Raw genomic sequence first — 22,101 nt, 5'->3', positions numbered from 1 at the left:
GGTAAGCCCACACCATTCTGTTGTTGAGGTAAGCCCACACCATTCTGTTGTTGGGGTAAGCCCACACCATTCTGTTGTTGAGGTAAGCCCACACCATTCTGTTGTTGAGGTAAGCCCACACCATTCTGTTGTTGAGGTAAGCCCACACCACTGCAACACAGAAAAGCTGCTTTATAACATACTTAATTACCATTTTTGGGGGGAAGAAAAACTATTTCACTCATATTGTAATTCATTTCATAGAAATCTGGAAACACTGGACAGTTACTTTAAGGTTTTACAAAAGCAATGAGGCAGGTTTTAATTGGTCACCGTCTGAATGAAAATATCCTATGTCTGATATTTAGTGTGATCACAGCTAAAACATTTCCTTAATAATAAAATGCAAATTAACAGGGCATGCAACAAAAACACCAATTGTAGTGGGTGAACTTACTTGTCCTAACTTGTCCACACATCTCAATCAGATTAGTCTCCCAGAGTAATCCCAGTTGAACTAGTTTTGGTAAATGAAAATGAAGTCAATATTTCACAAGTATTTCTTCCGGTTGTCACCCTGTACTTACCCAGACACCTCACAAAATGTCTGTTTTTCAAAGTCCTTAACTCTGTTGCCTCTGGCTGGGACACATTGGACACGTACTTGTCACAAAATGCTAAATACTGGAGAGGGGTCTTGTGATGTCGCCTTCTGTCCATCACAAAATGGCTCAAACACCTCGAAACCGCAGGCACATTTTGGAAGTTAATGATGTCAAGAACATGCACAAGAAAAACATATTCATGCTTAGTAAAACAGAGCTAGAACAGTTACTCAAATAAAACACAAAATACTGAAATGCTGCATGTCACAGCACAAAATCTAGGAAGCAGAACAGTCCTTTTTCCTAAAAACATATAGCCTATTGGCTGAAAATGTGAATAAACGTTCTAATGCTTGATGGATAACACTTAAGTTCTTCAAATCCACTCAAAATCCATTCGACTGTCCTTTGGTTTGAGTGTTTGGAACGGTATTTAAGCAGTGGGTCTCTTGAAGGGCTCCGGGGAATTTTTTGAAATGATGTACACTCTCCATTGTCCAAGTGGTTTAGTTACAGATCTTCTCTGTCATTGCTCTCTGGGGGTAAAGAGAAGAGAGGAGAGACAAGCAATTCATATGATGTTGACAAATGACCAGTAAATGGCCCCAGGCTTATTTTATCGTAACCGACAATGCTACACACCTACCGTCATGCTGTATGAGGCCACGAATATATTCGAACAGATCGGCTACAATACAGTCATCATCTGATGAGAAGTCACTCGTCTGTTCCCATTTTACCTCTAGTCATCCAAAAGCTTATTTCCCCCCAGATTACGTTGTTGATATAGTCTCATTACTTTTTCACCAGGAGGGGAAGTAAAAGTCTGTCCTTTATAATGATGATAACAGAGGCATTTTATTGTACCTCGGAGCGCCTACCTCCATCTGTTCAGATGTAACGAAGCTCTCTGCACTAGAGAAAACAACTTGAACGTGACATGATTCTCAGTTATGGCTGGCTAGACTGCAATTTCACTTATGATGGTTATATAAAGCAAACTAGATTTCTTACAAAGAGTTTAACACGTTTTTTTTTTTTATGACGCAAACTGGGGAAATAAGTGGTGCATCATTAATTCCAATGACTGTGCCAAAGGGAAAATGAAAGACACACTGCTATCGTATAATTATTTGATACTGGGCTGTGATTTAGTAATATGCTCTATGCCCAGAGTTGATGCTGTATAATCACCCAGTTTATGTGGTTTGCGCAGACACTCAAAACAACATGTTCTGTTGTGGTGTGAAATAACGCAGACAATACACTGCCTTTGTTTTATGGAGGAAAATGTAAGCTCCTCCCTTATTGGGCCACGGCAAAACTAAGTCAGTTTGAATGATAGTAATGTGAGGGATATGCCCTCATAAATTCATATCCAGACACCCTTCTACCCCTGTCCTAAATATGAACTTACAGGACATAGAAATTGAACCTTCCACCCAAGCTCTATCTAAGGATACATCCCAAATAGCACCCTATTCCATATTTAGTGCACTACTTTTGACCCCCCCCCCCTCCCCCTCCATTCACCCCCACACCTCCTTTCTCACCAGGGGCTCCAGTTCAGAGTGCTCGATGAGGCTGAACTCAGAGATGAAATAATAGTAGTGTTTGTAGCAGGTATTGATGTGGGCCTCAGCGCCCATACTGCAGATGCTGTCAAAGTGGTGGATGTAGACGTGCACAAAGACCCGGAAGAGACGACTCAGGATCTTCTTACACACCTGCTGGAAGTTCTTAGGGAAAGGAACACCTGGGACCAAAGAGGAAAGAACTGTCAGTGAGGAAGACTGCAACTCCATTCGATTCATTTTAGAGACCATCCCTGGATGCATTAATGAAAATCTATTTGTAACTATCAGAATGTCATTATGTTCCATAATTATGTTTTATTATGTTTCAGAATTACATCTCACTTAGCATTAAAAGCTGTCACATTCGTTTCCATTGGAGATCATTCAAATCACACTGGACATCAATATCCTATACTGTAGGTAGATCATATACTGTTCTCTCAGCAGCCCGCAACGTAATTACATGTTAATTTAATAGATTGTTCATGCACATAATCTCCCTCCTCAAACAGAGCTTGATAACAACCCTTTGACAATGAACAATAGACTAAGAGTACCCCATTCAATTTCTTCCAAATGCCACCCCCCAGAGTGTAAATTATACCGTGACATTCGGGGGAGCCTCACTTGGGATTTTTTTTTGTGGGCCTAACAGTAAAGATGTCATTTAACAGTAAAAATACTAATAATTACATTTTAATGTGGCATGAACACAACCAGTCGTGATGTTTTCATCTGATTGTCAAATAAATCACTTCAAGAAGTAGGCTAACTGCAGCTGCGCACATTTTGTCTTACTCCAAAAATGATTCAAGCATCCAAATGGTGTGGGCTTACCTTGCTATTTGATGAATGGAAAAAGACATCTGTTACAAACACCACAAATGTAATGACATTTGGCGATTGTCATTAGGCCTATTATAGTGGTGTGCATTCATGGATGCCGAGGGAATCTATGGTTCCCCAAAAAACTATAAACAAATTTTTAAAAATTGTGAAATTATATTTCATAATTTTCCTTCAATTCGCAAGTGTCTGAATCTATCTCACCGGAGAAAGCATCATACTCTTTTTGACCAGACAGCATCAGATACATGGGCTACACATACTGAGACAGAGGGGCGCTGTTTTACTCACTCAGATGCTTTCTCCAGTGAGACTGATGCGTCTTGCTGCCAGGGCATCTTGCTGTCGGCCCGTCTTGGTCAAATTATCAATATTTAGAGACCCCCCCCCAAAAGTTTGACTTTTGTTGCATTTAGAGGAGCTCATGTCTCATTCATGGGAGCTTAGCTCACACTGGCCCCCCATAATTCATACTCTGCCACCCTCATTGTGTAATTAACCTATCTCGTTAACCTTTCTTTGAACCTTTCTAGATCCATTAAAGATACTGTCAGAGAGAGTGGGCATGAAGCCACATCACAGGTGCATTCACTATCCTAGTTTGGAACCACTGCCTTACACACCTACTCTCGTGGGGAAGATGTTCTCATTGTTGATGTTCGTCTCTATCCAGTCCATCAGAAGGTTCATGTACTTCAAGGCGGGCAGCTTGGTGGGCTTCTTGTAGTCGTCTCCGTCCTGCCACCGGTACTCGTAGCGCAGGCCCCCCGACATGATGGGGCAGGTGCGCTCGGTGCAGAACTCGCTGACCGTGCCGTAGATCAGGTTGATCCGGTTGAAGAAGTCCACCACGTGCACGGCGATCCAGTCGTTGATGTTCTCTCCTTCGGGAAGCTGGACCACTTTCCTCAGGTCCAGGCCTGACTTCAGAGAGGCCTGGGCCTTCTTGTACAGCTCAAACCGCTGTGTGCCAGGCTCAAAGCGCTTCCGAGGCCTAAACGTTTTGTCTTTGCTGAAGACTTGTCCGAGACAGAGCGCCATTGTCTTAATGGTGGACTCTATGGTATGGCCTTCCTGAGCATGGATTGGACAGGTTTCACTAACATACGTTTGTTTAGGTTGCAGGTCGATGAGGAGTTTTTCTATTCAGAGGGCAGTGACCTCTACATTGGGGATGATTGAGAATGGAGGGACCCCTCTCTGAGACATAGAGGAAACAAAATAGGTCATGAGAGGTTAGAGATGCTCAGCTCGTTCACAATGTTATCAGGCAGCATGATAGAAATCAGGAAATGAAAACAGCAAAGTAAGAAACAATACTGTAAGCTTGTTTACAAAGGGCATATCTTGAAGGACTTGATGAGCAAAGCATGTAGGGATTGTGAAACTGCTCGGAACAGAAAATATGACCCCAAATATGAGGTGAGAAGAATCCATTTGCGGAATTAATTTCTGGTGACCTTTTATTTTCTGGCGGCCACTATGCATTGAATGTCACAAGACCAACAACCATAGTGTCCTTGAAATAGGCCCAGTGTGATCTAATACTGAAATCAGATCAGAGGGGATAGCCAAAGGTAATTGTGTAAATGAAGAGCATGCTGCACTTCGCTAAGAGGAAGCGTGGTGAAAGGGTTCTTTACGTCGTCTGTACGTGAGACATTTTGAACTTTCCACCTAAAAGCCGCCACCCACACGCTCAACATTAACTATGCAGAACACTACCTCTCACTGCGTCATACAACTCCATTGGAGAAAATCCACTTGCGCAGCGCAGCTACACTGCCTCAAGTTCAATTGTAAGCACCATGAGTTGTCTAACACCTTCGCCATTGACCTGATACAATATTGACGGAGGTCTACTCCCCTGTAGGGATGGACAATAGCACAGTAGATAATTACTGTAATGGCGTCATACATCCAGTCATTATTAGCTATTAACCATCTGGCAGACCATGAGGAGATCATTTCGCAGTGTCCTGGACTGGTTAAGGATCAAACAGCCTGAATGGGTTTGACATTTTCCTTTCAGACAGTGAATGTTGCAGAGGGACAAAATCTATTAGACTAAATTGCTTTTGTTTTTTTAATCATAAGGGTTAATAACAAACGGTTGTCTGTATCAGAATATCGTATGAAAAAGGGGGATGAAGGAGTAGGGGGGGGTAGTCATTTCGAGGGACGAGTCATCACAACAACCCGTATATCAATCAAGTCAAGCGCACCAGAGAGAAGAGAATAACTCGTGGTGGATCAGATCTTACCGAGAACTCCCCAGCAAACTAGTTCAGTTACAGGGCAGGTTTAGTAGCCAATTGGCTACTCAGCTCCATGGTTAAGAAGGATCTGAACTTGACTGAGTTTCCATGACTTTCATGTGGAGTGCTCTGAAAAGTCAAGGCAAGCTTTACAGCTGTCAATAAGTCATGCCGGCATTTGTTCCGAATATTATACGCTGAATAAACTAGAGACAGTATGCTGTTCTAAAATGCTTCTGAAGCTTCTTTTAAAATAGCTTCTTCTTTCATTCTATATGACACATGTCTCGTGCCCTTATGACTGTACGTGACTGTATCCACATTTGTGTCCCACGTTCCATTTCACACAGCTGCTCTCAACAGTTCCTGGTCTTGTTATGGTGCAACGTGTGTGGTTTAAGTGGGAAATATTTTTCTTTCTATATAAGTTACGCTTATTCATGTGCTCTGAGTCTGAAATCTACAGAGTCATGCAGAATGAGTGCAAGTAGAAATGTTGCATTACACTTGGTTTAGTGTAGTTTTACTGTCGTTTTGCTATTACGCCTCGATTAGACCAATAGCGTCATTGGGTTTTGGTACACCAGAAGTACATTCATTTCCAATGGAAAGCTCAGTTTGCCTTGCAGTATTGTGTTGCAGAGGCAGTTGCAGTGCGTTCTGTGTTCTGGGTCGTGCATACATTGGATTTATACAAGATATGCATAACATTGTATGCATCGACTTGACAGAACTAGTAAGCAAAAGGTGATAGTTGAACTTCTCTTGCATTCATATCCACTAAAATGTTTGATTTACATAATGAAAAAAGTTTGACTGCAGAATTTATTACGCAGTATTGATGCGATGACGTTGTCGGTCTGACAGAGGCGTTAGACTTTAGCAGAACTTTGACAAAGAGCTTCCTCTTTCACTCCTCGTGGCCTGTATTTATAAAGCGTCTGAGAGTCGGAGTGCTGACCTAGGATCCGGTCCCCCCTCTCCATACAATCTTTTTCATTATGAGCCTAAAGGCAGAACTGATTCTCGATCAGCGTTCCTACTCTCGAGACGTGTAGGAATGAGGGGCCCTGGACTGTTCAAGAGGAGAGTGTCATCCATCTTCTTGACAGCTTCCTCCACATACGCATGGTGTTTGTACACAGTACGTGTGGTGTGAACAGGATCCTCCTCTTCCTCAGTACTTTACATCTACAGTGGGGCAAAAAAGTATTTAGTCAGCCACAAATTGTGCAAGTTCTCCCACTTAAAAAGATGAGAGAGGCCTGTAATTTTCATCATAGGTACACTTCAACTATGACAGACAAAATGAGAAGAAAAAAAATCCAGAAAATCACATTGTAGGATCTTTAATGAATTTATTTGCAAATTATGGTGGAAAATAAGTATTTGGTCAACCATAAACAAGCAAGATTTCTGGCTCTCACAGACCTGTAACTTCTTCTTTAAGAGGCTCCTCTGTCCTCCACTCATTACCTGTATTAATGGCACCTGTTTGAACTTGTTATCAGTATAAAAGACACCTGTCCACAACCTCAAACAGTCACACTCCAAACTCCACTATGGCCAAGACCAAAGAGCTGTCAAAGGACACCAGAAACAAAATTGTAGACCTGCACCAGGCTGGGAAGACTGAATCTGCAATAGGTAAGCAGCTTGGTTTGAAGAAATCAACTGTGGGAGCAATTATTAGGAAATGGAAGACATACAAGACTACTGATAATCTCCCTCGATCTGGGGCTCCACGCAAGATCTCACCCCGTGGGGTCAAAATGATCACAAGAACGGTGAGCAAAAATCCCAGAACCACACGGGGGGACCTAGTGAATGACCTGCAGAGAGCTGGGACCAAACTAACAAAGCCTACCATCAGCAAGGGCATTGAAGATGAAACGTGGCTGGGTCTTTCAGCATGACAATGATCCCAAACACACCGCCAGGGCAACGAAGGAGTGGCTTCATAAGAAGCATTTCAAGGTCCTGGAGTGGCCTAGCCAGTCTCCAGATCTCAACCCCATAGAAAATCTTTGGAGGGAGTTGAAGGTCAGTGTTGCCCAGCAACAGCCCCAAAACATCACTGCTCTAGAGGAGATCTGCATGGAGGAATGGACCAAAATACCAGCAACAGTGTGTGAAAACCTTGTGAAAACTTACAGAAAACGTTTGACCTCTGTCATTGCCAACAAAGGATATATAACAAAGTATTGAGATAAACTTTTGTTATTGACCAAATACTTATTTTCCACCATCATTTGCAAATAAATTCATTAAAAATCCTACAATGTGATTTTCTGGATTTTCTTTTCTAATTTTGTGTGTCATAGTTGAAGTGTACCTATGATGAAAATTACAGGCCTCTCATCTTTTTAAGTGGGAGAACTTGCACAATTGGTGGCTGACTAAATACTTTTTTGCCCCACTGTATTAGCTCTACTGGTGAATTTCTATTGGCAATAATACAGGCATTCAACATTGGGAAAGCACAGAGTTTGTAGTCCATTGGAGAATGACCAGAAAATATGTGCTGGTCCACAACTGGATAGTTGGCTGATTTAGTGATGGCTACTACACTCCATTAGTTATGGTATCTAACTTTCAGATGCACAGATGTGAATAACAGTCGTGGACCGTACACCTCAGAGTACTACTGTATTTAACAGTCGCAGTGCACAGAGGATACATTTCTATACAGGCCAAGGGATTGGGATACATTCGCTTTGTTGACTTCACTGCTTCTCAGTCTCCACATGCCTCTCCAATTACAGACTGGTGCATGTCTGATCACGTACGGGGGATGGCGGACCAGACCCACTGTGCACACTGCACACTTTACTGAGTTTTCCATGGAATTTCCTTCGGACAGCAGAGATTAACAGCAGCTCTTTCTAGATCCTACACACATATGTGGGAGAGAAAACAGTCGCTAATGCAATGGACCAAACACAGTTGGATCCAGTTATATGCATCAAAGTGAAAGAGTGAGAAGAGATACAAGGAGATCAACAGAGACATAAAAAAAAGGGGAGAAGTTTCCCCCACAGTACCTGGCTGGGCTCCCAATGTGGACGACTTGGGAATGTGGACAACGGTCCAGGCAGATCTGTCCCTCTCCGGTTCCTACAGATACTCCCTCCTTCCCAGCTACCAACAGACCTCGAGGCTCCAACTTCACTGAGAAGCCAGCGACACAGCAGCGCAGACAAAAAAGTACAAGTCAAAAAGTTGTTTGGCTTCTCTTCCTGTGAGTGATGTCACATCCTGACTTTGTCTGAGAGGCCCCTGCTGTCTGTGTGTGTCTATCTATGTGTGTGTGTGTGTGTGTGTGTGTGTATGTGTGCATGGAAGACCTATAAATCGACAAAGGAGGTTCCCTCTGCCACTCCTCATTCTCTCTCTCTCTGCCTACTTATCCTGTAGGAAGGCAGCCCGTCCCCCTCAGCCAACGAGGCCCAGCCCTCATGTGGGAGCTCTGGGAAAACAAACCCTCTTATTATCCCACAGAGCCAGAGCAGGGGGAGCGGACACACACTGCGCATAAGTGCTGCGGGCCTCTTGGCATGCAGTCTAGTCTCTCGCTCTCTCCTTTGTCATTTCTCAAAAACATATCATTTCACTGTCATTGCCAAGTCATAACCAAATCCATCAATTTTGGCCCGCAGAAATGTATCGCGTGGTGCCACACGTACACAAGCAAGTGTCACAAATCTACAAAGGAGATGAATTAAAGAGACAACAGCCGTGAGTAATCAAATTCAGCATGTTTCGCAGAAATGTTCACCAGCTCCCTTCCACAGTAAAAGGGTAAGGTTTGTTTGTTCCCTAATGGTCTAACGATGCTATGGACGCCATCCAGAGGAAGAGTTCTCTGTAGTTTAAAGTTACCTGGTCAGACACTGGCTGCATTCAGTGGACCCTCCTGCAGTGCCGTGATAAAGCAGTGGGCTCCAGGCCGGCAGCATGAGAGAAAGGGAGGGACCGGCAGAGAGAGAGAGCAGGCCTTTCTCTCTGAAGTGCATGTCATGTAGGGAAGACACTAACCCGCTTGGTATGTTTCTGTGAATAAACAGTCCAATTGTAATTGGCCGTAACATGTGTGTTTTACACAACGATTATAACAGGTTTGCAACCTATTAAGCAAAAATAGACCTCCACGCAATCAAATACATTTTGAATATTGATCATCAAAGTGCATATTTCAAAATCATGAATTCTGTATCTCACAGCTGCAGTGAAGAGGTTTTCATGTAATTACGGGTAAAAGTCTCCATGCAGTGACCCACAACATCCACTGGGTGTCAGCGTCTCCATATCTCTTGGTCTTGAGGGCTCAGAAACGAGAAAAGTTTCTTATGAAATCCAGAGCTTAAACAGAAGCTACGGTCAATAAGTCATTGCCAATCATCAATTATGAAATTAATGTTAGATTTACAAAAATGATGTGCATTGTCAAGCCTTGACATGCTATGACAAGCCTTTCCCTTTCACACTAAGTACAAGCTCTGATGAAGGCCGTGAGGCCGATACGTAAAGTTTATTGAAAAGCAGTAACGCTATCAAGAGCAGTGTTTCGGGTTTCTTCTTACTTTTTTCTCCTTTCACACTAAGTGAAATAAAAAAAGAGAAAGATTAGAAATTTACCACACAAATTACAGCAAAGTAATCTGTTAAATGACACCACCGCTGAATAGGACAGTATAAACTAATTAGAGATAATAAAACAGATTATAACAGAACTCAATCAAATAAGTTTAACCAAGAATGTATCGTAAATTACTAATAAAATAAGCCCGTGTGTGTACAGTACCGCTGTGATTGGGAGTCCCATTGGGCGACACAGAATTGGCCCAGCGTCATCCGTGTTAGGGTTCGGCCGGGGTAGGCCGTCATTGTAAATAAGAATTTGTTCTTAACTGACTTGCCTAGTTAAATAAATACATAAAATGCTCTCACCGGTCTAGTTCTGGTGAGAAACGACTCCACCTTTTCCTTTGACCGCCCACGCTTTCCTGCTACATCAAAGGGATTAAAAACAGGGAGGAGGGAGGGACAAGCATTTCACTTGAAACACGACACACTTAACGGTTCCCTCTTCAAGCTTGTCACGCTCTCTACCACTTTGTTCCAGGTGGGTAATACTTTCATTTGACAGATCATTAGATACTTGCTGTATTCCACTTGAAATTTGAACTATTGTAGTATAGTATAACTATTGTAGTTTTATTATTGTAAAACAGGTAACCTATAGGTATGTAGCTGCAGGGGATCTAAATTATACTGTTGGCTAGGCTGTCACAATGTCACAACAGTTGCCTATTATACTTGCATGCATACATATGATTAGTCATGGTAGGAGATTTAAAAACCACTTGACTTGATAAACTTGTAAAAGTTTGAAGTAACACTTTTTTTAATGTACATGCTATGTGAATATGCTATTCCTAATTCCTACAAATTACAGTCATATTTGTAATCAAGATCATGCGCGTACAAGATAGTACTACCGTTACTACATGAACAGGAAGTGTGTGGCCCATCAATTGTGCAATCACAATGCCATTGTGTCATTTTTACATCTGGCCAGTGGCGACCATTTTTTAGGGGGATGGGGGTTGCCCGTTTTGCATGTTATTTTGGCATTACCACGTGTCACATATCAGTTTGCAAACAATGTAAAAAAAATAAAATACAAAAATAAAATTGATAAAGCTGCACACAAACTTTGGTCTCTTTTTGGCTTTCTTGAGTAAAGCAGCTCCAAAATGTAGGTGTTTCAGCCTAGCTCAGTGCTTCTTTGGTGGTGGGGAGCCAGAAGAAAATATGGAGCATAGGGGTTGGTAACGTACTCTATTTGTGCCGTGATTGGCTCAGTGTTCTGTCACTCTTGGGGACGCAACGTCACCTCCTAATCTAAGGGTAGAGCTCAAAAATTACCCTTGGGTGCTGCCATAGAGTTACAATAGAAGTGCCCATCCAAGAAGGCTCAAGGTCATTGGCCACAGATAAAATTACGTCAAATCAAGTTATATCTACAGTAGCTTTGATTGGTCAACATCATACTGTCAAAATCTTAGCTAGCAAGCTAGCAGACATCATCATGAATCAAGTCAACAATATACTGGCAAATCCTTTTTAATCCTTGTCATATGAAGAGAAATAATGAAGAGAAATTATAGTTAAAACGTATCGGTGCTCATCGGCCATTGGACATAAGCATTACACAAGTTGGAAATCTCAAATCGCAAATGAGTGGTTTGGAAGGAATCAGTGGCTAACTGCAAGAGTTGCAAAGCAATCACTAGCCTGCTATTCAGTGGAGTGGATGTGTGGTCCAAGTCTGTGTTTAAGGGTCTCTTTTCAAAGCTTAAAAGGATAAACATTCAACATTGGCCATGCTGTCAATTCAGCATGACTTCTGCCGAGCTCAAACAACTGGAAACTAAGGACTGGGAAATCTGACTTCAGTTCAAGACAACTGGGAACTCGGAAAAAAATAATTCCAACTGGGAAAATACATTTTGAAAGGTCATCCAACTCTGTATTGCAAGTCAGGAACTCAAGCCACTTTCTAGAGCTCCGACCTAAAGATCACTGACGTCATCATGATTCTACCTTGTTTTTTTTCCCGAAAGCACCATAAATTGCAAGAGCTTTCATTGTCTGCTTATATGCCCCCTTTATTTATCCTACGATTCTGACTTGGTGTGCAGGGACAATACTGTAAGAACAGCCCATGTTCCTAATTCTGTCGCTGTACATTTCAAAAGTGCTGAACTATTACATCAGTCCTAGCTCACTCATTAAGGTCTTAATCAAAATTACGGATTGCCTCTTATCCGCTCGTCGTCTCCTTGTGCCATAGTTTGTACATCTCAATTCTCAGTATAAATCACATTTGTTTAAGAAAGTCAGTCATATCAGTTATGTTTTTTTTTAAAGACAGTTAATGAGGCTGAATGAACTGATCACTGCCAGAAAAGGCTCCGCTGACGGACAGGTGTAGCAGTGGTAAGGTGTTGGGACAGCTTTATGTAGGCCCTAACAGTTTGGGGCACCGTTTGTCACCATATTGTGTAGTGTAGTGGCTTTGCTGGCATGCATAAACAAATATGTAATTGTTTGCCCCACCAAGATTTACATGCTAAAATCCCCACTGAATCTGGCCTACTCTGTGCTAGTAGTTGATCCCCCAAACCACAGTTTCGTTACAGAGAAAATTGGTTGTCACATTGTGCCGAGCCATCACTTGCAAATTGACAACAATGCATTTTTCCACTGTGCCATAAATCAATGTTTGAGGGATGCTGTTTACAACAACAAAAATATGGATTTATTGGACAGTGGAACATTTGTCCCAACATTTTGGGCAGAGACATTAGATTTAAAAAATAAGCAAGTTTACTCAAACCTTACCTGGGCCGGATTCAGTGGGATCGCGGGCCGGATTGAGTGTACTCTCAGGTCGAATCTGTCCCTCAGGCCGTATGTATCATGTTTCAGGGAAGACCTAGATGCAGATAGTGTCGAAGTAACAAAAGTGTATTACTAGAACTGGGGGCAGGCAAAATGACAGGTCAAGGGCAGGCAGAGGTCAGTAATCCAGATCAGAGTCCAAAAGGCACAGAACGGCAGGTAGTCTCAGGGTCAGGGCAGGAAGAATGGTCAAAACTAGAAAAACAAGAACTATAGAAAAGACAGGAGCAAGGGGAAAACCGCTGGTAGGCTTGATGAACAAAACAAACTGACAATAGACAAAGAGAGAACGCAGGTATAAATACACAGGGGATAATGAGGGGAGATGGGAGACACCAGATGAGGGGACAAGCACAAAGACAGGTGAAACAGATCAGGGTGTGACAGAACCCCCCCCCACACACACACACACACACCCCTCTAAGGGCGCCACCTGGCATCCTACCTGGGCGAATACCTGGTTGACCGTGGTGCGGGTTTTGGAAATCAGCGATGAGGCCTGGGACAAGGATGTCACTAGCTGGGACCCAGCACTTCTCCTCCAGGCCATACTCCTCTCAGTCAACCAGGTACTAGAATCCCCTGCCCAGAGGTCGAACCTTCAGTAAGACGTCTCACCGGGTACGCCGGTTGGCCGTCGATGAGGCGGGGAAAGGGGTGGGCCTGGAAACAGGAGACAAAGGGCTGAGACATACTGGGGAAACGGGGTCCGGTGGTGGTCCGCTTGAAGTCGATACATGGAGGTGGTCGTAAGGGCCGACTGGGCTCTCTTCCAGGTACGACGACAGCTGCGGACAAACATCTGGGCTGAAGGTATTCCTCAGGGAAGAGCGGGGGGTGATAGCCCAGGGAACACTCAAAGGGAGAGAGACCCGTGGCAGAGCAAGGGTGTTGCTGGCGTATTCGACCCACAGCTTGGAGAACTCTGTGGCCCACTGAAGCTGCTCGAAGACCGATGAGATGAGTGGTAGCGGGTAGTGGTTCTTCACCATGATGTCATTGAGGCCCCGGTAGTCGATGCTCCGGCACAGGGTTTTGTCCTTCTTCTCCAAAAAGAATAACCCTGTGCCAGCGGGGGAGGCAGAAGGATGAAAGAATCCTGCAGCTAGGGAGTCCTCAATGTAGGTCTCCATAGCCCTGGTATACGTACCCCGACAGAGAGTAAAGTTGTCCCCGGGGTGGAGTGGTGCGTGGGAGAAGGTCAATCCCGCAGTCATAGGGTCGGTGCAGTGGAAGCTAAGTGGCCCGGGCCTTACTGACCACCTTCCGGAGGTCCTGGTACTCTGCGGGAATGGCGGAGAGGTCCGGGGCAACTTCCGAGTACACAGGAAGAAAAACCCGGGGCAGGCTGCGCTGACTTCAGACAGTGGGCATGGCAGAACGGGCTCCAGCCCATTAAAGGCACCAGCATTCCAGTCTGAGTGGTCTAAGTCACTGCATCTCAGTGCAAGAGGCGTCACTATAGTACCTGGTTCAAATCCAGGTTATATCACATCCGGCCGTGATTGTGAGTCCCATAGGGCTGCGCAAAACTGGCCCAGCATCGTGGGGATTTGGCCGGGGTAAGCCTTCATTGTAAATAAGAATTTGTTCTTAACTGACTTGCCTAGTTAAATAAAATAAAGGTTCAATAAATAAAAAGTCAACAAATAAAAATGATGGGATTGTGTTGCTGGAGACAAGAGAATCCCAATACCACGGGAACCCGAGGAGACTTAATCAGCATAAATTGGATTGCCTCGCTGTGGTTCCCTGACATTCGTAGGTTGATGGGAGCGGTATTGTGAGTGACTCGGCCTATAGAGCACCCATCCAGCACTCTAACGTCCATGGGAATGGAGAGGGGCTGAGTGGGGATGCCCAGCTCGGACACCAGGGTAGCATCCCAAAAATTCTCATCGGCCCCAGAGTCGATGAGTACCCGGAGAGATTTCGACTGGTTCCCCCACAGCAGGGTGGCATGGAAAGGGGTGCGAGTAAGGGGAGAGGAAAAGTTCTCCATAAGGCCCAACAGAGCCCCTTCTTGATGAGCCTAGTTTTTTTATGGACAGGTAGCTACGATATGTCCCTTGGCTCCACAACATAGACAGCTCTGAGTGTGGAGTCGGCGTAAGCGTTCAGCCGGAGTCAATCTAGCCCTGCCCAGGTGCCTGGACTCCGAAGGGGGAGAGTTGGCAGCCCACGGTGATTCCCGAGAGAACTTGGGTGACGTCGGGGTCACTCGGACATGTGGACTTCGGGGATCTCCAGGATTCTTCGGAGGCAAGGCAGGAATCGAGGGCGACAGGGCATAGATTCCCTCTCTCTCCCACGTTCTAGATGTTGCCCATCAACCCGGATGGTCAAGGCTATGAGGGAGTCAAGATCCATGGGCAACACCCGGGCTGCAAGCTCATCTTTGACCACCTCCGATAATCCGTGAAGGAACATGTCGAACAAATCTTCCGGGTTCCAGGCACTCTCAGCCACCAACATATGAAAATTCACAGTGTAGTCTGCCACTATGGGAGTCTTGGCGTAGCTGGAACAGCTTACGAGCAGCTTATCTCCCGGACAACGTAGAATCAAACACCTTCTGAACTTCCGCTATGAACTCCTCTAGACTGAGGTAGATGGTGGACTGTTGCTCGCACACCGCTGTATCCCAGGCGAGTGCCCTCACGGAAATCAGCATTATGATGTACGCTATCCTCGAGCTGTCCGAGGGGAACGAAGAAGGCTGCAGCTAGAAAATGAGGGAGCACTGGGAGAGAAAAGCCCGGCAGGTTCCAGAATCTCCAGCGTAGCGCTAGCAGCAGGGTTCTCGGGACACTGGGGTAGGCTGGGAGATTACAGATGTGACGCGCTGCCTAGTGATGAATCCGGGGAATTGCTCCAGCAAAGTCTTGAATGCCTGGTTATGACGTTCTGCCAGGGTATGGAGTCCCTCCATAAGACATTGCAGTAACTCCTTGTGTCGTCCATTAATGGCTCCTTGCAGGGAGACAGCATTGTGGAGCTGGTCTGAGTCTGTTGGGTCGGTCATGGCCAGTTCATACTATCACATTTTAGCGAAGACCCAGATGCAGACAGTGTTGAAGTAACAAACGTTTATTACTAGAAGAGGGGGCAGGTAAAATGACAGGTCAGGCAGAGGTCATTAATCCAGATCAGAGTCCAAAAGGTACAGAATGGCAGGCAGTCTTATGGTCAGGGCAGGCAGAGGTTAATAATCCAGTGTTGTGGGCCAAGGTACAGGATGGCAGGCAGAATGGTCAACAACTGGAAAACAGGAACTATAGAAAAAACAGGTAGGCTTGAAAGATGCTGGTAGGCTTGATGAAAAAAAGGAACTGGCAACAGACAAGCAGAGAACACAGGTATAAATACACAGGGGATAATGAGGGGAGATGGGAGACACCTGGTGGGGGGTGGAGAGAAGCACAAAGTGAAACAGATCAGGGTGTGACAATATGTTTTCCACCCCTGATTTACACAGTTAGTTTGAATGTTGCTATCCCCCAATCAGTGTCAAGTGTCAATGGCTGCTGCCTAAAGGATAGCCTTGTCTCCAGGATAATTGCGCAAAGCGATTGCGTCAGATGTGTCAGAACATTTTCAGACAGTTTCCCGGTCACAGATTAAGCCTGAAATAAAATCTATTTCAACGGAGATTGTCCATTGAGCATGCCTTTTAGTTCAGGACTGGGGTTAATCTACAGTTTGTACAGGGAAACCGGTCCTCTACAGCTTCTCAAGGGAAGGACGACCCAGACTGGACTGAATAAAATGCTTTGGGTCAACATTTTATTCCCCTTGCTCATTGTTTGACTGGCCACTAAGCAATGGGCTGGCTTTCTCCTGGGTGGATGACTGGCTTTCTCCAGTCATCCAGGAATACAGAGAGGACAATGGCTTAACTTGTTACTCTTAAGAGTTGGCTATGTGCTCTACTTTCCCATTAGATTAAGCAGACATTTGCTTGTGTCCTGAAGAGGAGCCTCGTGAACCACACGATGGCAGAAATGCAATCGCTTAATTTGTCTAAGCACAGTGAGTAGTTAGAAGGTACTAAACAATCATTTCTTTCATAAGACTTTTGCAGACAAACCTACCCTTTTAATCACCTCAGACGATTGAGAGAACTGCACCTGGATCGAACATGAGTATGTTTCCCCAAGCATATACATAATCCCAGGTTCACCATGAGCGTTGAATGAGTGAATGAATGAATTTGATTTGGACACATCAGATTGTGGAAGTTATTTTCATACCAGAGGCAAGGCATTCCTCACATTCATCATGAATGGTGTCATTTCATTTGATATATACATAGTCTTACATAATCCTACAGTACGCTGTCTGCCAGACCTGCTCTACACAAATAGGTCAAGTCTACCTTCAGGATATTACCTTTTACCTGCTTAGTTTTATCTCAATGACCATGTTGCAAGGGAGCCACAGCTCAATTTTAGCTTAGGATCTCACTGCTAACTAAAAACAGACTGAACAATGTCTATCAACTGGGCTGACATTTTGAAAGCAACTTATCTTGCATTCTCTCTCTCCCCATTCTCAAAATTCATTCGAGAAGAAAGTCCAAGATGGGGTACCTTGAAGAGAGGGGATGCGAGGATGCGAGGACAGATCTAGTAACTCCTTTTTTCAAGTTCAAGTAGTTTATTTGCCATTTGCCGGTATTACAAATTTTAAAAAATTAAATTTAAAAAAGTTTCTTTTTTTTTTTTTCTTAAGTAACATTCATGGGAATTTTTGTTGGAGCTCTCTCATAGTACAGTTCATACACAAATACAGTAAACATATCACAAATAGAACATAATTAGAACATCAATCCAATTAGAAGTGCTGAGATCCCTTGCTACTGATCAGAAGGAAAGTGGAGATAGATGTCTCAAACCTTGTGTGGCCGGGCATGCAGAAGACCGCCATGGCATGGTACATAAAACACAACCTACACAATTGGGTACATATCTGGTATATCTTAGCTATTTCAAGACTGTTCATTGACCAATGTTCTGGAATGACGATATTAGAATTTCAGTAGCATGACCTTCATTTCAGAAAAGTTTCATTGATTTTTGTGTTTCAGCATAGGGTGGAGCACTTTCACCTCGCATCCCTCTGAAGGGTGGACACCTCTGACTCAAACTATCCACCCTCCCCACCCACACCTTTAGAGGGTAGTAAAATGTCTTACAGCCAGGTTTCATATGCATAGGAACACATTCACATGCATTCAGCCTGCCCCTGAACGTGACCTTGTGTTTCTGTGGAAAGTTCCAGAAACCTGAGTACTCAGTGAGGGAGCAACAAGGAGGGGGAGGGGGGGCCGCCGACGACGACAGAATGAGACCAGCGTAGAGTGTGCATGCTCTGTCTGGTCTGCTCCTGCAGGTAGGGGCTGTACTCCTACGGTGCCGGCCACCCCTTCCCCAGGCTTTACTCCCAGCAAAAAACACTAGCGGTGGTGGCATAAACATGTCGGTCATTGAGAGTCCAGCCATATTGCAAAGATTGTTGCCAGAATGTTGCCAGAATGTACAGTACAGTCTTGGGTCACTCTTCGATTACTCTTCGATTACTCTTGGTTCATAATGTTGTGTGCATATGTGTGTAATGTTCATTGTGATTTCTTTCTTATATGATTGGAAAACCATTATTAAAGGGGAAATTCACCCCAAAACACTTCTGGGCCCTCATTCCATTCAGTGGAATGTGAGAATAGCGAAGGCCCTGGTACAGCACAGTCTAGGGTACAGAGAGAAGTCTCGGAGACAAATGCTTACTTGTTTCGTATTAGAACACACACTCTCACACACCAGGTCAGCAGGGCACAGATTAATAATTTGGTGGGTGCTCATATTGGTCCTATTTCACACATATATGTTTTTTTTGCATATGCTACTCTCTCTAAGAGACCCTCGGAGAGTGGGGTCATGGCCAGGGTCTGCCATTATCAACAGTCACCCTGTAGCAATTAGGGTTAAGTGCCTTGCTCAATGGTACATCAACAGATTTCTCACCTTGTCAGCTCAGAGATTCAAACTAGTGACCTTTCAGTTTCTGGCCCAACACTAGGCTACATGAAGAGATGGGTTAGTGTTGCAGTTTATGCTGGCAGTCATATAGCATTGTGGTAAAAAAAAAAAATCTGAGGGCAGCAGGTAGCCTGGCAGTTAAGAGCAGGTCCCTGAGCAACTAGGTGAAAAAAATCTGCTGATGTTCCCTCTGAGCAAGGCACTTAACCTTATTTCCTCTGGATAAGAGCAGGGGAGGGACTGGGAGAGAGGGAGAGAGCTGCCTCTAACCCTCTGTCTCCCTCATCTCTACTCTATCCTGTGGGACAGGGTAACATGGCCTTGGCTGACAGAGAAACTAAGAGGCCATTAAAGTACATCTGCACAACTATTAACAGTTGATGTGAATATGTATGGGGTGCCATTTGTGATGCACACTTGAAGGTCTTAGTCATGGCTAAGTACCTTGTTACAGTAGATTCATTCTTAATTAGTGATGGCTTTTTTGCCAACTGTTTTACATCACAAATAATCTAAGAGCTTGCTGAAAGTAGGAAGAAATTAGTAGGCTACTTAATAACCTTTTACCGCAGTGGGTTAAATCAAGGTCACACATTCTTGGTAGTCTGAAACAAATCTACTTTGAAACAAAAGTATAGACCTGATGCACATGGTTATTTGTGGCTGTACCATGTCAGATATAGAGTTGAAAAGTATTCCATTTTTAGTTTGTCTCCTAGTATTACACTTTATGTACATGACCAAAATCTGAAATAGATATATTTTTTTCAATAATCTTTATTTAATTATGAAATGATGAAAAATATGAATAACATTCCACCCATGTACTTACAATGGAATTTGACTCTGCTTTTAGATGGCTGAAAAGACAGTGATGACACTTCAGGAATTCGATTTGAGTGGGGTGAATGAAGGCAGGAAAGGGCTACGCTGTCAATTTAAAACTAAATGGTGTCTGACTCCGACCTAACTCTTCTGTGTTGCCCAGGACTGGTATACCAAGACGTGTGTGTGTGTGTGTGTGTGTGTGTGTGTGTGTGTGTGTGTGTGTGTGTGTGTGTGTGTGTGTGTGTGTGTGTGTGTGTGTGTGTGTGTGTGTGTGTCTGTGTGTGTCTGTGTGTGTCTGTGTGTGTGTGTGTGTGTGTGTGTGTGTGTGTGTGTGTGTGTGTGTGTGTGTGTGGCACATGTTTCTTCTGGCGTCACAGCTATGTCACAACTATGCAGCGTTAAAGATCACCTAAACATCTGTTCCTCCTTTTAAATCTGGGGCGTGGCGGGGAGATCAGACTAAGTGCTTACACACGAGTGAGAGCAAGCAGCACTTACAACGTACTGTGGTATTAGTCAGTGAGTCACTGTCGTCGTGTAGTAGGAACCATAATAGCTGTGTCTGTGTTATAAGATTCGACCACCAGCCTTGAGTAAACAGGAAAATGACATGTTTTATTGCATCCGCCAACTGGTCTCTTTCTCTTATGTGTTCTGAATGTCACAGTCTCTAGACTAGGGGAAGGGCTCCATGTTGTTTGATGAGAAATGCATTTTTTCCAATTACGTTTAGAAATCTCATGACTGTTTTGTAGGTGTCATTGTGGGGTTGTGCATGTTTATTTGAGGAAAGACTTCGACTTCCAGTCCAGATGGAGGGTGAAATGGATGTTAGCTTCGCTTTCTTTGTGTTGGCTGGGGGACAGAGACGCTAGCGGCGCAACAATGGCCCCCTTCATGATAACAGAGTCGCCAGTGATTTCTCTGCTGCTGTGCCTGAGAATTATATTATCAGCCCGCCCCCTGGGAGAGAAACCAGCCGCAGGAGGATACCATATTCTGCTGTGTTTACCTCTGCGAGAGGAATGGGGGGAGAGAGGAGGGGGATGGGGCAACTCCAGCAAGACCAGGGCACCTTTTTATACTATTTTTCACACCGCTGGGTGAAATAGAAGGCCAGCTCCCTCTTGCTTTTACTTTTTCACTTGTCTGGCGTGCACTCTCACTGACACATATACACGGCTCCCTCCCTCTCTTGCGCTCCCTCTCTTTATGCCTTGCTCTCTTTTTCTGAACTAGTTATTCATCCACTGTGTTTATGAGTCAGGGAGGGTGGGGACTTGGAGGGCAGCAGTACCAGTCACACTTTGTCAGTTTGCTCTCTCTCTCTCTCTCTCTCTCTCTAACTCACTCCCTCTCCCTCCTCTCTTTCTCTTTGTCCCTCCCTCTCTCTCCATATCTCTCCCTCGACTGCTGTCCTGGCCCTTCTCTCCATCAGGACAGGGAGAGCTAGCAAGCTGTCCTCTGCGGTGAACGGGACTTGGCGTCCACACTGGCATCCATTAGCCCGCTCTGAGGAGAACAGGAAGTTTACCACAGCAACGACGAGGTAAGTCCACCCACTTAAGCACAAGATGGAGTACCCAGGAAACTAACCCTAACCCCTTTCTCAAATTTTAGCCCACTTGTTGAGCCAATGGTTTTTACCGGTCGCGTTTTTGTCCCTAAGTTAGTTTTAGGTTTTGTATCACCTCAGGGAATAGCTCTGTTCTGTGTCTTAACAGGCTGGGGTAAACACACAGGCATTGTTTGGACGTTGTGTGTGTGTGTGTGTGTGTGTGTGCAGAGGTAGAAAACCCGGTGTGTGTGTACAGTAGGTGTAGCAGCCTTGCAGACACTCCTGGTAAACAGATGCTGCACTGTGTGTTTGTTCTAATGGGCTCCTCCTTGACTCCCTCTCCCTGTGGATGTTTTTTCCCCCCCTCTCCTCTGCCTCTCCTCTGGGTTTTCAATGTCAATCGTGAAGTCACTGAGAATAGCGTCTGGCCAAGGTTTCGAGACGGCTTATCATCACATGACAGGTCGAGGTTGATAGCTTCGTGGAAGTATCTCCTCCATCCATTCTGGAGCAGGCAGTCTCTAAATACCAACAAAGGGTAAATCAATTGGCTACATTTGTCTATTTGTTTACAGTAAGGTTAGCTGGTTAGCTCGGCCTATGTGGTGTTTCCCTCATGGAATTGAGGTAGTGTAGCACATGGACTTTGTGACCCTCTGGTTAAGGTGTTAAGGCGACCGAATCTGTTGGATGGTCATTTGATTTCCATAGGGGGGCATGTTGTTTTCACTCCACCTCTTATGTGGATGTATGTACATTTAAAAAAATAAGTGTTCAATAAATTGTATTCGTGGAGTGCCTTTGTTATAGCTATGAAACAGAAAGCATTGGTGTTGGAACCCGGTATAAGATTATTTTTAAACTAAATTAAAAAATGAATACCCCAACCACCAAGATGCACGGTCAGCAAGATGAAAACATCAGTAGCCTAAACATCATTAC

The 22,101-nt window shown here is 44.3% G+C and overlaps 2 protein-coding genes across 3 annotated transcripts in view; one reads left to right on the top strand and one right to left on the bottom strand.

Moving 5' to 3' along the window:
- Nucleotides 1-268: 268 nt before the first annotated feature.
- On the bottom strand, nt 269-10,287 carry LOC112250659 (MOB kinase activator 3C). Of its 2 annotated transcripts, XM_024421001.2 has the most exons (6): nt 9,487-10,272; nt 9,148-9,318; nt 8,310-8,734; nt 3,631-4,207; nt 2,138-2,340; nt 269-1,120 (listed from the first exon to the last, which is right to left on the bottom strand). In XM_024421001.2, exons 4-6 carry the CDS (start codon nt 4,046-4,048, stop codon nt 1,091-1,093), a joined length of 651 nt encoding a protein of 216 aa, XP_024276769.1. In that variant the 5' UTR covers nt 4,049-4,207; nt 8,310-8,734; nt 9,148-9,318; nt 9,487-10,272; the 3' UTR covers nt 269-1,090. The 2 variants fall into 2 exon arrangements, with proteins under 2 accessions (XP_024276769.1, XP_024276770.1); XM_024421002.2 differs by lacking the exon at nt 269-1,120 and having other exon boundaries at nt 2,144-2,340; nt 3,635-4,207; nt 8,310-9,318; nt 9,487-10,287.
- Nucleotides 10,285-22,101, top strand: part of LOC112250658 (elongation of very long chain fatty acids protein 1) — a 26,442-nt gene continuing 14,625 nt past the window's right edge. The window contains exons 1-2 of the mRNA XM_024421000.2: nt 10,285-10,390; nt 21,040-21,150. The gene's annotated coding sequence lies outside the window, so the exon portion shown is untranslated. The remainder of the gene's footprint in view (nt 10,391-21,039; nt 21,151-22,101) is intronic.

Source organism: Oncorhynchus tshawytscha, linkage group LG05, assembly GCF_018296145.1.
Source record: "Oncorhynchus tshawytscha isolate Ot180627B linkage group LG05, Otsh_v2.0, whole genome shotgun sequence".
NCBI lineage: Eukaryota > Metazoa > Chordata > Actinopteri > Salmoniformes > Salmonidae > Oncorhynchus > Oncorhynchus tshawytscha.
Note: the sequence above shows the minus strand (reverse complement) of the source record. Positions and strands in the feature narration are given on the sequence as shown.